Here is a 16864-nt window from a genome sequence, read left to right on the forward strand (position 1 = left end):
AATGAATTGGTAAAATTGGGTATGGCTTTTTGGCACTGTATTAGAATTTTTTCCAATTCACTAAATTTTACCTATTTTGTTAGTAAAAATCACCACTATTTAACAAAATATATATACTTTTTACCTATAATATGGCAAGACAAGGTGAAATTTATATTGAATTAAGACACTATTAATGACTAATAGATTTGTTTCCGACGTTATGCGCGTTTTAGCAGAAGAAATGTTACTTTGAAAAGTTTGGTCTTTTTTTAAAAAAAGACCATTTGGCATTTTTCTGTGACATTTTGCAAAATTAATCTGGCATTCCTGTTTCTATCTTCCTTGGTACATTTCAATGGTGGTTTTTCGAAGAATTTTAACCTAGGTAAAGATATATCTAATTTTATGTCTATATTTTAGAATTTGAAGTAGGTCACATGCATGAATTTTGAAATATAAACGACCAATTGATAAAAATGAGGAATGTGGTAATAGATCCAGAACTTCTTGACTCTTGATTGGTACTGAAAGAGAAAGAGTGTCGTTGTCATTGTCATAGTCATAGTCATCGTCAGTCTCAGTTTCAGTCTGTACTGTACAGAAGCTGTATGTAGCCAAGTAGTGTAATGTAGTTCTCTCAAGAACTATTAGACTTTGATGCGCGGTTTGCGTGAGCTGATGGGTAATGTGGTTTACCATTATACGTTGACAAATAATCAAAATATTTTGTATTTTTTATGAAGCAAGATAGGTGTCTGGTTCGTGTTAGTGTTGTGTTATGTGTGCTTGTGTGTGTGAATGAGTATAATGTTTCAGCCAAAGTAATTTGTAATTTAAGCGCTTAGAGTCTGGTTTCTCGAAGTTACAGCGCTATATAAGTTTTTAGCATTAGTTGTCCTTTTACTTTTACTTCTTGTTGTAGCTCTTATCACCAGTATCAGTTATGTCCGGAAATAAGAAAAACTTACCCAAATACCATTCCACATTCCAAGACACCCTTTCCAAATTTGCTTGATGAGTTTTGCACAAAATGTCAAACATGTCAGAAAAATGCCAAATGTTCGGGTAACCAGACAATAAATGGTAATTTGTGTAGTAGGATGAAATCAATAAACATTAAATTATTTTTTTTATACACAGGAAGAGTAAACATTGCCTAGTCCAATGTTTCCATGTCAACTGTTTTCAATAAAATCCATTTTATTTTAAATTTGGCAGTGTGACATTGCCATGCTTGCCTTAAAGAAATCTTTTATATTAGTCCATTGCTCACGCTCTGTCGACAGTATCACTACCAATATTATCAATTTTATTGGTATTCTTTCTTTCTTTGATTTGTTTGTTTTTTTTCCCAATAAAACGACTTTTTCAGGGATAATTGTGGTGCAATGAGTTTGGGGGTGAAAATGGATTTATTTTTGGTTAGAATAAGTCAGGGGTATGCCGGTCCTTTTTTTTTCATGTAATCTTCATCCTTAGCTTCATTGCAACTGAAAATATAGTAGATCTAATCACACATCTGTAACTGTAATAGAGATATATAATAATACAATAGACCAAGGTTGTACTCTGCATTGACAGGAAAATATCCAGCAGGTACTTAAGCTTAATTTACGCATAGGTAGCAATCATCATCACGATCATTACTACTTCTACAACCACACTACATCATCATCATCATTTTTAACGATACATCATCATCAACATAATCATCACTACTACCACCACATAAACTTCAACATTACTACCAACCACCACCACCACATTATCATCATTACAACCATCACCACCAAGTCATTGATACAACTACCACTACCACATCATCATCATCATCATTACTACTACTACTACTACTTCTACTACTACTACTACTACTACTACTACAACCACCACCACCAAATCACCATCTTTCCTACCATCTCAACAACCACCCCCACCATCACATCATCATCAATATTACCACCACCAGAATATCATTACTACCACTACCTTTATTACATTTGCATCATCATCATACTACAGTAGAACTCGGAAATAGCGAGTTCGACGGGTCCACTCCTGATTACTCGCTATTTCCGAGTTCTCGCTATTCCCGAGTTGCCAGGAAAGGTTATAATATTGCTGGTTATTCCCCTCAGTGTGTAAATCGAGTAAAAGCCGTCGCCCCTATTTCAATTTCTTCACAGAAGTGGCAGAATGCTTGGTTTTTTGTTGTTTTTTGTTTTTATTTTCAAGTAAAATCATGACTAGAAAAAAAAACAAGAACATAGAAGTGTGTGTGTGTGTGTGTGTGTGTGTGCGTGTGCGCGCGAGTGTTTGTATGCACTCGGCATGTTTGATGAGGTAAGCAGGCGCATCACTCAATCACTGACCCATTGAAATAATGGTTCCACACTCCCCTCTCTCGCTGATCGTGTCGTTCGTTAACGATGCTACTCGCTGACCGATGCTGCGAAGTGAGGCATGTTGACATTGACATGTGTTTACCTCGCGCGTCGCGTGGCACCACATTAGGTGAATAATTGACCCCCACCCCCAATACACACACACGCACACAAACCCAACCCCCACCCAAATTTGTTTCGCCTATTATGTACTACTACAGACTAGGCTACTATGTAATATTACTCGTAACGAAAAATAAGAAAAGAAAAGAGGCTAGGCTAAAAATATTTAAATTGCCATTGTCTCTTGTTTTGCTTTACTTCGTTCGCAGTCCTAGGCTGGGGCAGGAAATGCTCGTTATTTCCGAGTTGACCTCTTTTTCATACTCGCTACTTTCATGCTAATTTTATTGACTCAAATAAGGGAAAAAAACGGGGATTTAGATTTTACTCGCTATTTCCGAGTTCTCGCTATCTCCGAGTACGTTACTTTCATGTTCTACTGTACCACTACTACGACAACCATCACCACATTATCATCACTGCTACCACCACTACTACCACCTCATCATCATCACCTCTACTACTACCATTACTACAAGTACCACCAGAGGATTATCATCACTACCACAGTCATCACCAAAGAGGTTATTGTTCCATTCCTCAGTCAATATCTCAGAAAGAGCTTCTATGTAGGCATTTCTGTCTCTAACATAACGATCAACCCTGTCCCACAGGTGCTTAATCAGGAAAGGTATAAACAGAGAGAACCTGTTATGATATTGTGGTCCAACGGACTCATTGTTTAACGTTATTGGATCAAAGAGGGGTGCTATGGCGGAGTGAAAGTCAATTTTTTCTTTTAGTTTTCCAACATAATGGCGAAACTAAAACAATTATTTGTAATTCTTGCATGAAAAACATTATGAATTTGCTTTTTGGTCAAGGCAGTGTTGACCAATTCAAATTATTATTAATTTTTTTTTAGCATTTTTAAAAAATGCCTCCTTTTCAAAAAATTACTGTACAATTCAGAATTAAAATACAACAATACAAACGGTGTCATTTAAAAGAACAACATAAGCAGTTTTGTTTGCTTTTTAAATTGTTTTATTATCATAAAAATTGTGAACATGGTGAATTTTTTTTAAAACATGCATAAACCTTGGCAGTCCTCGGCTTTGCAATTTTGAAAACCTTGCTAGTCAGTGAGTTAAGGGTCTAATTCTAATATGAGTTATTTTTCTAAGATTAATAACGAGCCCATTGCATATTGCGCTTATCTGAAACTCCATAGTCATTGAATAGTCAAGAAACAAATTTACTACGAGATCTTCAATGCTGTTAACTTTCTTTTTGCATCCCACAAACATAATTTCAGTTTTATCCTCATTTAATTTAATTCTATTTGCATCTATCCCTTCTTTAGTCTTAATTATCATATTTCACTTTTTTGGACAAGCGCTTTGGGATTATTGAGAGATGCATTTCTTGTAGAATTATACAACAGAGTGTCATCTGCGTATTTATGAAAACAAAGGTCATTTTCTTCAAATATTTTCGAAAGAGAGACAGTATATAGAACAAAAAGAACCAGCCCAAGAACTGAGCCCTGAGGGACTCCAAACTTCAGATGATTCTCAGTTGACCTTCAATCTTTTGCAATAATTATTTGTTTTTGGTTAGATAAGTATGATAACCAATTTAAAGCTGTACCAGATATTCTAAAGACGTTTTAAAAGTATGTCATTGTAACTTCAGTTGACAAAATTACTTTTAGGGTAACAACTGCAAAATAACAATAAATAACAAAATGTTACTAAAGCTCGCAACACAACATATTAACAATGTATAACACTACATAGCTCCCGCCAGAGCTTTTGTTCATTTGTCATAAATCCAGCCGATCAGGGGGTTTGGATAATCGTCCCCTTTCAGTGCGTTTGGATTCGGTCTGCAACGTTTCCTCATCAGGAAAGATCATACGTTTCTCCTGGTTGGTTGCACCCGTTTTACTCTCTCTCGTGTTCTGTGCTTTCTTCGGTCTTCCCGTTCGTGGTGGTTCATGTACCTGAACAGGTTGATCAATGTCACAGTGTGCGGGTTTTAGTCTGTCGATTGAGACTGAGTCTTCTTTGTTTCCTACTTGTAGTTTGAAAACTTTGTCACCGGTTTCTAGAACTCTATACGGTCCTGTGTACGGAGCCTGGAGTGGTCTTTGATGTCCATCATGACGTATGAACACGTATTTAGCTTTGCTGATGTCCCGTGGTACGAAGCTTGTTGCTTTTTTATGCGTGGACGGAGGAACTGGACGAAGTTGACCCACTTTCTCACGGAGGTTTTTCAACATTTCAGGAGTATTGGTGTTGGGATCCGGACCAGGAACAAAGTCTCCAGGTACTGTAATAGGTGCCCCATATACGAGTTCTGCCGACGAGGTATCGAGGTCTTCTTTTGGGGCGGTACGTATACCTAACATCACCCAGGGAAGTTGATCAATCCAGTTTGGTCCTTCTAGTTTCGCTCGAATGGCTTCCTTCATGCGGCGGTGGAAACGTTCAACCAATCCATTTGCTTGGGGATGGTAAGCTGTTGTTTGTTTGATTTGAGTACCAAGGAGTGTGCACACGTTTGACCACAACTGTGAAGTGAACTGTGGTCCTCGGTCTGATGAAATGTTCTCTGGTACTCCGAATCTAGCAACCCAGTGTGCGATGAATGCTCGTGCTATTTCTTCTGTGTCAGTACTGGTAATGGGTATTGCTTCAGGCCATCTGGTAAATCTGTCCACCATCGTAAGCAGATATGTATAACCACGTGAGGGGGGCAGTGGTCCAACCAAATCGATGTTGACATGGCTGAAACGTCCGCTGGGTTTTTCATATTCTCCCAGGGGCGCCCTCGTGTGTCTGTGTACTTTTGCCCTTTGGCATGATGTGCAGGTCTTTGCCCATGCATTGATCTGTTTGGTCATTCCCTTCCATACCATTTTCTGTGAAATTAGTCGGCGGGTAGCTCTGATTCCTGGATGTGAAAGACCATGGATGGCGTCGAACATCTTTCGTTGCCATGATTTGGGAACCACTGGCCGTGCTCTTCCGGTCGATATATCACAGAGAACTGTAGTGCCATTAGTCCCGTAAGAAATGTCTTTCAGTTGCAGGGATGTTTCTGAGGTGCGTAGTGATTGGATCTCCTCATCATTCAATTGAGCTGTTGCCATGGCCTCATAATCTATTCCCTCAGAAATCGCACTGAGACCGAAGTCGTCTGAGGTGTCGTGTTCTACTGTTGTTCTTGACAACGCATCAGCTACTGGATTGTCTTTTCCTGATATGTGTTGGATATCAGTTGAGAATTCTGAGATGGCAGATAGTTGTCGTTGTTGGCGTGCGGACCATGGTTCTGAAACCTTGTTCATTGCAAATGTTAGTGGTTTATGATCCGTGAAAATGGTGAATATTCGTCCTTCCAAGAAGTAACGGAAATGCCGAACGCCACAGTGGACAGCCAGGAGCTCCCGATCAAAAGCGCTGTATTTCTGTTCCGGAGGACGAAGCTGGCGGCTGAAAAAGGCGAGAGGTTTCCATTGGCCGTCAATGTTTTGTTCTAGTACTCCCCCCATCGCTATATCAGAAGCGTCTACTGTCAGTGAAGTAGGAGCTGATGTCTGCGGGTGGGACAACATAGTTGCTTGGGCCAAGGCTTCTTTTGTTGACTTGAAAGCGTGTTGTAGGGTATTTGTCCATTGAAGGGGTGCAGATTTTTTTGTTTGACCAGCCAATGCCTTGTAAAGTGGTTGCATTAGTTGAGCTGCTGCTGGCACGAAACGGTGGTAGAAATTGACCATGCCAACAAATTCCTGTAGGCCTGATGTTGTTGTAGGGGTGGGGAATGAGCGAATTGCCTCCACTTTCGCTGGAAGAGGAGTTGCTCCGTGACAACTGATCCTGTGTCCAAGGAAATCAATCTCTTTCACCCGAAAATGCACTTGTCTGAATTCACCACTAATCCATATTTCTCTAGCCTATCAAAAAGGGCATTCAAGTGTTTTTTGTGTTCTTCTGCATTTTTGCTAGCTATGAGGATGTCATCAAGGTAAACAAATGTGAAGTCCAAACCCTGACAAACTGTGTCCATCAGTCTCTGGAAAGTCTGTGCAGCGTTTTTTAACCCAAAGGGCATCCGGAGGAATTCATAGAGGCCAAATGGGGTTATGATTGCTGTCTTGGAGATGTCCTGCTCGTGGACTGGGATCTGATGGTAACCGCGAATGAGGTCGACTTTTGAGAAGATTTTGCAACCTGATAGTCTTGCTGAGAGGTCTTGTATGTGAGGAATCGGGTAGCGATCTGGAGTAGTAGAACCGTTTAACCTGCGGTAGTCTCCACATGGTCTCCAACCTCCGTTGGGTTTAGGTGCCACATGTAGAGGCGATGCCCACGGACTGTTGGAACGACGTACGATTCCTAGAGCCTCCATGTTGTCAAACTCCGATTTTGCTATTGCTAGTTTGTCTGGTGCCAGACGACGTGCTTTTGAGTGTACCGGAGGGCCCGTTGTGGTTATATGGTGTTCCACAGAATGCTTTGTTGTGGGACATGAAAACGTGGGCGAAGTGAGTGCTGGCCGTGTAGATAACAGCTGAGTGAACTGATTCTCATCGTCAGTTGTGATGATTGAGATGTGTGGGGCTGTATGCTGTGAAGTCATGAGTGAGACTGAAGCATAGGTGCCGCTGTGCATTAGGCGATTGCCCTTCAGATCGACGAGTAGTGAATGAGCCCGAAGGAAATCTGCCCCCAAAATTGGTCTGTTGACGGCTGCCAGTGTAAATGTCCATTCATACTGGTGTGATCCTATGTGTAAGGACAGTTTACGTTGTCCATATGATTTGATGAGTGTACCATTGGCGGCTGCTAACGGGAACCCGTGTTGTCCGCGGCGAAGGTCGTTTGTTGAAGCCGGTAACACACTGATCTCAGCTCCTGTATCGATCAGAAAGTTGCGGCCAGATTGTTTATCATATGCAAACAGAAGGTTGTCCTTGGAGCCGGCCACCATATTGCTTATAGGTGGCCGGCTGTCCAGTTTTCCGAAAATTTGCAAGGAGTGGTGCATTTTGTAGCCTGTTTGCCGAATTTTTGGTGGTACCAACACAAATCCGGGTCGGGTGTCTTACTGTGTTGATGGCGTGGTCCATCTCGTTTGTTGTGTTTGCCTCCTTTCATTGTTGCATTAATGGTAGCTCCGGTGGACATAAAGTGTTTGTCTGCCGCTTTGGCCAGGTCCCGGAGGGTCGGATAATCCTGTTGAGTTACCAAGGATTGGACTTCTGCTGGTAGTTGGCGTAGAAAAACTTCCTTAAAAAGGAATCCTGGTTCTTGTCCTGGAGGGACTATGGCAAGCATTTTGTCCAATAGTTCGCTTGGTTTGGAATCACCCAGACCACCAATGTCTAAGATGCGAGATGCGGCTTCTCTTTCAGAAAGTTTGTAATTGTCTATGAGTCTTTGTTTGAGGGTTTCATATTTGTTAGTGCTTGGTGGGTTGGTCAGGATGTCGAGAACTCTGGTGGCAGTGTCTTGGTCGAGGGATGCTGTGACATAACTGTATTTAGTTACGTCAGCTGTGATTCCTTTAATTGTGAATTGTGCCTCGGCCTGAACGAACCAAATTTGAGCTCTTTGTGGCCAAAAGGTTGGTAGTTTGATGGACACTGCGTTGGCTTCATGGGTATCCTGATTGGTTGGCATGTTGAAGGAAGGTTGTGTTCAATCCTGACGTCGGGGTCACCACTGTAACTTTATTCAGTTGACAAAATTACTTTTAGGGTAACAACTGCAAAATAACAATAAATAACAAAATGTTACTAAAGCTCGCAACACAACATATTAACAATGTATAACACTACATCATGATCTATTGTGTCAAAAGCCGCTGAAAGATCTAACAAATAAAGAATAGAAATTGATCCTTAATCAATGTTGTCAAGAAGATTGTTCACCACCCTTGAATGCGCTGTTTCTGTACTATGGTGTGCTCTATAAGCTGACTGAAAGACCTCCATGAGACCACAGAGTTCAAGGTGTTTTAGAATGTTTGAGAAATTTTTCTAGAATTTTGGAAATGAAAGACATATTTGAGATGGGTCTATAATTTTTCAAATCTTCATAGTCAATGTTTGCTTTCTTTAAGAGAGGTGTTACAAGAGTCAAGATATCTAGAACAGAGCCTCTTGTAAAAAAAAACAAAAAACAAGCCCCCTCCCCGAAAGTAATGATATCAACAATTGTTGGTTGCAATTCTTCCAAGCACTTTTTGTATGTCTGTTGGTAGTAACAGATCTAGTTCACATGACTTCATTAGTGAGGACATAGTGAGATTTGTAATTATTTTCAAATCTAATAACTTAAATTGTTTCGGACTTATTCTTATTGCTGCAAAGTATTGTCCATTACATCTTGATTATTATCAAGACCATAAATGCAGTTATTTATCTGACCTGCAAATATGTGACCATCACAAAACAGTGTTATCAGACAGATCTACCTGCGATATATTTAGCCCGTAGCATTTCAGGCTACTTTAATTAATGATATGAATGTTATTGTCTTTTATTTTCAGGCAAACATATTCCATCATAAAGAAATAATTCACAATGGCAATGAAAAGAATTTCACGGGAGCTTAAAGATTTCAACAGAGACCCACCATCAAATTGCTCTGCTGGTCCTGTTGGAGATGATATTTTTCATTGGCAAGCTACAATCATGGGCCCTGATGAAAGCCCATATGCAGGTGGCGTTTTCATGCTCAGCATTCATTTTCCGACAGATTATCCTTTCAAACCTCCAAAACTTGCATTTTCTACCAAAATCTACCACCCCAACATTAATAACAATGGGAGTATTTGTTTGGACATTTTACGGAGCCAGTGGTCACCAGCTTTAACCATCTCCAAAGTTCTTTTATCCATTTGTTCAATGCTTACTGATCCTAACCCAGATGACCCTTTGGTGCCAGAGATTGCCAGACAGTACAAGACCGATATAGCTCAATATAACTCCACTGCCAGAGAGTGGACCCAGAGATTTGCTATGTTGTGATTTTGGTTTCTTGATTTTCACTTTTTGCCTGTTTATAATGATAAGATTGGAAAAAAAAAGAAGATATTTCACCCATGTATGCATTTATTTTATGAGTTGAAAGTAGTCTGTTCATGAATTGTTGATATTTACTATTATTAAGTTTATATATATTTGTTTGAGCGTACCAAAAATGGTTTCCATATTTGCTTGATTTTGATCGTAATGTAATTGTAATATCAGAATTTGTTTGTTTGTATTTTTTCATAGAATGGAAACCACTAAATCTGAAAGTAAAACGTTCATCCATTCCAGTATATATGATGTTAGTTAACCAGTTCAAAAACTTAATGGTTGGGGAAAAACAGGTGTTCCAAAATGCTTTCAGTACTTTTGTTTGTTTGTTTGATTTTTGGGGGTTTTTTTCGTTTTAGGGGGGGGGGGGGGGGGTTGTGCTTTCTTTTCAGTTTAAGCAGTGTCTAATTTATTTTTATGTCAGTAAAGATTGCGTTTTCAATTCTGATGATTATTGTTTAAATGTTTACTCCTACCCCTATAACTAATAGCTTTCCCCCTGCAGGATGAAAAAAAAAGGGAATTTTATTTCACATTTCATAGCTTTCGGTCCCTATCCAGGAATGAGTTTACAAAGTAAGTGATTTGGGTTTATCTGGGCTTTGATTGGGATCCCTGACCATGGAGACACCTTCGGCTGTATGTAAATTTGTCTTTGAGTTAAAAATTATATCTTGTAAATCATCTCTTGGTTATATATGTAACTTTTTGATAATAAGCACGTCTTTTATAAACATTTGAGAGTCTCCCTCCTGGCAGAAATCATTTGATCATGACTTAATAGAACTGTTTATATATATAGTTGTTTTAGACTAGCTCACATAGAGAGATTGCTCTCAGTTTCCATGTTTGAACTAGTCCACTTTAACTTATTTTTTCTTGGGGTCTCGCTGGCATAGAGATAGACACACTTAAAGTCTAAAATCTTGGGTCATCCTCATATTCATATCTTCCTTTCTCTACCTGCTAATATGACAAGTATTACAAATGTCTTGGTTTTTTTTATCCAGACCACACCAGAATTAGATAGGTACAACAGTCTGAACTATTTAAATATAATTTTACCTTATTATTTAATTTATATCGCTTTGAGTCATGTGAGCATTATTTGTGAATCTACTAATGTCATTAATGAAATGATACTGTTTTATTTGGTAATTGGTTCTAGATGACTTATGATATGACAAGGTGATTTAATCATCACAGCCTGAATTATTCTTATCGGAAGTCAGTTTGTATTATTGTGCGCTTTTTCTTTTATCAACTGTCCAGTATGTATTTTTTAAAGTTTTATGTTGTATTATTAATGTTTCAATTAACACTCTGTGATTTAATACAAGACCATTTGTGTGTGTGTATGTGTGTAAATTGTGAGATATGTCCTTTTGTGGATACAGCCCAATACTGCTTATCGTTTCACAACTATAATTCAATCAGGTACTCTTTTGATAAGAAGAAAACTTACAATGTTTGGGAAGTGATTTTAAATTTGTTCTTTTTATATCCACCTCTTTCAACATTAAGGTATTGGGTTTTTTTCTATAAAGCTCATTCTCTTTAAGATATATTAACCATAATTGGCTTCATCTCGTTAGAGACATTTTTTTTTTCACTCATTGCCAGCTTAATCCTGGAATCAAGTAATGACTGTAAATTAGTGTGAGGAACCCTCTTGAGCTGGGTGGATGGAGTCTCCACAGCCTTGCTATCACTTCTACTTCTATCCATCTAAATCATTTCTCCTTACCAAGTTATGTGTCCTTGTTCTAAAATTGGATTATAATTTGGTTTCACCTTGGCTCTGCTTGAAGTCTTTTTCTGAGAAACAGTCGCATGAATCTTCTTCCTGAGGGAGATGATTTTTTTTTTGTTCCTTGCTAATCATCTCGCCATTATATATTAGTTATGTCAATGTTAGATGTTAAATTTCAATGCTTATTTTGTAACCATCTTAGTGTATCACTTTAGCAGAGAGCCTTTGGTGGAGTCGATGTAGGATTTTTAGGTGGTTTCAGACTCGCAATAAGGATATATCTATTGGATCAACTTCTGATGCCTTATGAACTCGCCCCCTTTTTCTGACCTTATCTCACTACTTCATTCTAAATCCGAGTAATTTCGCATCTCTCTCTTTACTGGCACTAAAATGACTAAAGTGTTGCAGGCACCATAAAACCCCTAAAACAAAATCTTGAGTGTCACATTTTGGCAAGGATCACATGCCATCATACATATGTATCTAACAGTTCTTTTGTGTTATCTACCAGTTTTACCCCTTGAAATGACAAAATTGTTGCAATTGTAGTTAAACTAGTAAAACTATATATGCTTGACCAGAGATTTGTTACAAGGATATACACAACTATCTGTTAATGTGAATTCAACATTGATATGAAGCAGCAGTGTGATACTTCTGCTCTTTGTTAGTTTTGATTGTCTTTTGTTTTCAAATATTTAATTGCCACTGTTTCACCACATGTTATACTTTATTCACGACAGTGAGTTATCAAATATATTGAATTTCTAGTCTGTAGCACTTAATCCTGATGCGTCACAAGTCAATGTTCAACTTTCATTCACTTAAGAAATTACAATGCATTGTATAAGTGAAGCCTGGGTGGGGTTCCTGACCGAGGGAGGCACTTACTGTGTTTTCTATCCCCCTTTATCTGTTTTCCAATAAGCTTTCTGTCTTTGTCTTGGAATGAGATTACTTGGTTTTGTCCTGGCCGGATAGCCAGTCAAATGTATAGTTAGTCTTGGGAGATGATATTTTTTGTCTTGTAAATCATCTCTCTGTTATACATTGTCTTTATTTTACATATATAATATATGATTTATAAACATTTGAGTGTGTTCCTTTTAGTGGAGACCTGTGCTTGTATCGGGATGAGACATTTAGGCGATCTCAAACTAAGTACACTGATAGTGTGCTCTTGGAATTGACATCTGTTCCCCATCTGACCCATTCCCCTTTCTCTTACTTTTTCTCTGTAATTTTAATTATAAATCTAGGATTTCTTGACTGTCCCATGTTTTTCCTTTTCACTGGCGCTTAAAAAGAGACAAATTTTAAAAAAAACAATACCATTCAATTTTCAACAAATAACTAATTAATTTGAAACACAAATAAGAGGAATAAAGAGAAATGACAATATTTTCGCAGTGTTGTTGAATATTGTTTTCAACAAATACCGAAATTTTATGAATATTGTGAAGCACATAGCGCATGGAAATGAATCATGAATTTGTTACAGTATAACCGGTGTTCATAGGTTTGAAATTATCTGTCATTTAGATTACCCCAGGAAAATATAATTCAAAAGCAAGTTTTTGCTGTTGTTATTATTGTTGTTGTTTTCTTTATTGTTTACATCTTGATCAGTTGTAAAGAGATTTTTTTTTTTAAAGGCTTACATTTAGATTGATGAATGGGGCATTGGTTTATAAATCTTCCGCTGTCTGAATACTTGTTTGAAGAAAGGGCCTTTATTTTCTTTGTCCTTTCAGTTTCATTTCACTTGTGATGGAAGCTAGTCCACTTTTTCTCCTGGTGTTTTTTTCCTTCATGTTTTTAATAATATATTTTTATTTGCAAGAGTGAATACACCTTTAAAAAAAAAGTTTGTAGTTGGATGACAGCTATAATGTTATTTTTAAGACAATCTGTTGATTTGCACATCTCCCTTGTTACTGTTAACATGTGTGTCTAATTCATAACCGAAAATGCAGGATGTGTTAATATTATGTTTTAATTTATTGGATTGATAATATTATGGCGTGAAGACTGGAGAATAAATGTGTCCATGCAAAAAAAAAAAATTAAATGATTTCTTTTGTGTATTGAATGCTGGTTCTTTTTTTTTTTTCTTTTTTTTTTTTTGGGGGGGGGGGGGGGTGAGGGGTTGCCTCTGGATTTGACCCAAGAGTGCTGCAGGAAGCGAGATTTGTTCTTATTTTTAGGCGCTTAAATAAGTTTTTCTAGAACTGAACTAAATCATTTTCATTTAGGATAATTTTACTCTGGTGATAAAGGATGCTACAAGAAAATGTGAAGATGGATGGGATCTTCTGACCTTGTGGTGTGCTGGGGAGGATAACTTTTACCGTCCTTATCTCTTCATTTTTTTTCTATGATGCTTTCTGCTCTAGCCCTGACTGGGATCCTTAGCAGAGAATGAAACTGTTTCAAATGTACATTTCTGGGTGGGGTCTTTTAACCTGCCATAGTGGGCAGGAGATCTTTTGCTGTAGTTTATATCCCCCTCTATCTTTTTTATGAATTGCTTTCCGACTTTTTATTGAAATGAGATTACTTGGCTTTGTCCTGGCCATTGCCGGAGTCCTTGGCTTAGAGGGAAACAGTCAAATGTATAGTTAGTTTTGGGAGGTGATATTTTTTTGCTTTATAAATAATCTCTGTTATGTATTGTTCAATTTTTTGTTTTGAATATATGATGATTTGTAAACATTTGAGTGTATTCTCTTAGTGGGATCCTGTGCTTTTGTGTGGAATCTACAGCTGTTCCCTATTTGAACCATTCCCCTTTGTTTCACTTTTTCTTGGGTGCTTTAGCTGTAATTCTATAAATTTTTATTGACTATATCTCATTTTCCCTCTTTTTTCACCGGTGTTGATATTACCTAATTGTGTTTTCAAACGGCGTAAAACCCTTAAAAACGAAAACAAATGTACATCTACTGTTTTTAGTGATATTTTTTCCCTTTAAATTTCCCTTGTTTTGTTACTTTCTTGGGGAGTTTTTATTTGTAACTAACTTGCTCAAACTGGTATTAATTTGGATGAGCCAGATGAAGAAAACTTGATTTAAAGCTTAAATTAACAAGGATATGAAATTATACTTTTTAGTTCCTTAATAATTTAAAAATCCTTTTTTCTTAATAAAACTATTTTAAAAAAAAGAAAATAATGTGCGACACACATATACATCTCATATCTGGCTTTAGATTCAATGTTCACCAGCTAAGCCATCCTGACATAAAACTGTCTTGAAACAATGAATCATCATATTTATTATGTGGTTGTTTTGATTTATTTTGACAAAGAATGCGCAGTCTTGTCATTCTCTGTCTCAGCTCTCTCACTCATTTCCTCAATCTATTTTCAATAGCATTGATGAGTCCAATTCCAACTTCCTTCTCTTGATCAAGCTCATCATGCAGGAGTTTTCTCTTATTGTCAGCCGCGGATATACTGGCCAATCTTCTCTTGTACTCTGAGGCTGCTTTGTAACTTTGACAAGCTTTACTCGAGGAAAACAATGCGACAATTGAAATGATGATGGAATTTTCTTAAACATGTTGGCATATCAGTGGCATGCGAATGAGGGTCTGTGCATGAAGATTTTTCAGAAATTGTCACGTCATTGACTGAAAACCCCCTCTTCACATCAGCATTGCCATGACTAAGGAGCCGAACAAAACCTAAGAATTTCTTTACTTGGGGGGCATCATCCAATCTTGTTCCAAGAATATTGAATTGCCTTTGCGATTCTAAAATCAGGAATCATTGACTGAAAATGTGCTAAATAAAAAATTAAAAAAACAAACAAACAAGCAGATACATCAGCCACCTGCCTACTGCTACGAAAATTTTGTCAAATTACAAAATATCGGCTCCAATTTCAGAACTTCATGAGCATCTCTAAGTCTAAGTCATTCAAACTTATTGAATATTAACTTTGATGCCAGAGTACATAATTTCAAGGATTTTGAAGTGTTATTTAATCACTGTGGGGTAAATTGTTGATCTAAAGATTAACTATAGCAACTATGATTTTTATTTCCTAAAAATTACGATAATAAAAAAAAATTTCAAGTAGGCAGGTCTGCGTGAGTAGAAATAAAATGCACAGTCCAGATTACCTCAGCTTTTAAAGTGTTATTGTCACTCACTTTAATTAATGTCTGGATTGAAGTCGAAGGCTGAGGAGTTGGAAGGAAAAGCTAAGGTTGTTTTGTTACTGCTCAATGAGAACAAACTTTTATTTTCTTTATTGAGCTCAGATGACCATGCAAAGCCTTAAATCTGGATGTTCAAATTACAAAGCTTTGATCGCATGCTCTATCTATATTTTACTCGTATTTGAGGAATCAGCAATGAGCCAATTTTCTGAGTGGGGTTATTACCTTCCATAGTGGGCAGGGATGTACTTGCTTTGCTTCTATACCTTGCTTTCTGTCCTTGTCTTGGAACGGGATTACTTGGTTTTGTCCTGGCCAGATACCCTGGCTGAGAGGGATACAGTCAAATATATAGTTAGAATTTGGGAGATGATAATTTTTTCCTTGTAAATCATCTCTCAGTTGTGCACTGCATTATTTTTGTTTACATGTTATATATATGATTTGTAAATATATGAGTGTATTCCTCTTAGAGGGGAACTGTGCTTTTGTCTGGATGAGACTTTAGGTGATCTCAAACTAAGTATCACTTCGATAGAGCGCTTTTGGAATCTACATCTGTTTCCTATTTGAACCAATTCCCCTTTGTCTTCCCTTGTCTTGAGTGCTTTAATTGTCATTCTAGAACTTTTTACTATCCCATTTTCTCCCTTTTTACTGGCGCTGATATGACCTTGATGTGTTGCAAGCGCCGTAAAACCCCTAAAAACAAACAACAAAATTTTTCTTCTTTCTGATTATAATAGACTGGTGATCACAAAATTACACTCCAGCACAGTTTCCTCGAACTCATTCGAATGTCCCAAATTTTTATCCTTATTATTCTTTGTTATCATTCCATTCCTTCCTTGAACAAATTTTTAGCTTGAACACGGTTTTCTTGAACTAATTTCACCCAACCAACGTAAAATAATTAATTAAAGTATTTTTAAAAATAAATGTGCCTGATGATTTCGACCACTGATGACTGATTGTGATATTGACAGTTACTTACTTATATCTGTAACGTGTGCGTCTATCTACACTATGTGTGTGTAAGCAGTATAATACATATGCAGACACACACACAGCCACTCACACACTCCATCTCCGTTCCGCATAACGTAAAAGACACCTCTCTGCATATTCTTATCACTTCGTCTTTAATGCCACGTGTCATAATTTGGGTAAATGACCTGTGATACAGCAATTCCCTCCCTCCCTCAACTTATACATTCATATACCAACACCTTGTAACATAATAAAACAAATAATGCTAAAGTTCTCTTTATTCATTCTCGAGCAGAAATCTGTCTTAGGGTTTATTCCAAGGGAAGACCGGAATAATCCAGGTGTCAGCCATAGCACAATGCCGCAATTTGAGCCAGGGAGATGTGACTTCCTGAAGACCGCACAATATGGTGAATGT

General features: G+C 37.6%; 1 protein-coding gene and 1 pseudogene across 2 annotated transcripts; one reads left to right on the top strand and one right to left on the bottom strand.

Moving 5' to 3' along the window:
• Positions 1–300: 300 nt before the first annotated feature.
• On the top strand, positions 301–13353 carry LOC144973079 (ubiquitin-conjugating enzyme E2 2 pseudogene; annotated as a pseudogene). Its single transcript, XR_013645476.1, has 2 exons — positions 301–367; positions 8997–13353. The product of XR_013645476.1 is annotated as a ubiquitin-conjugating enzyme E2 2 pseudogene (transcript).
• On the bottom strand, positions 7439–8125 carry LOC144973956 (uncharacterized). The gene has a single exon (XM_078916846.1). The coding sequence runs from the start codon at positions 8123–8125 to the stop codon at positions 7439–7441; it is 687 nt and encodes a 228-aa protein (XP_078772972.1).
• Positions 13354–16864: the final 3511 nt, after the last annotated feature.

This window comes from Berghia stephanieae, chromosome 5, assembly GCF_034508935.2.
Source record: "Berghia stephanieae isolate SIO BIC M18660-M18661 chromosome 5, UCSD_Bste_1.3, whole genome shotgun sequence".
NCBI lineage: Eukaryota > Metazoa > Mollusca > Gastropoda > Nudibranchia > Aeolidiidae > Berghia > Berghia stephanieae.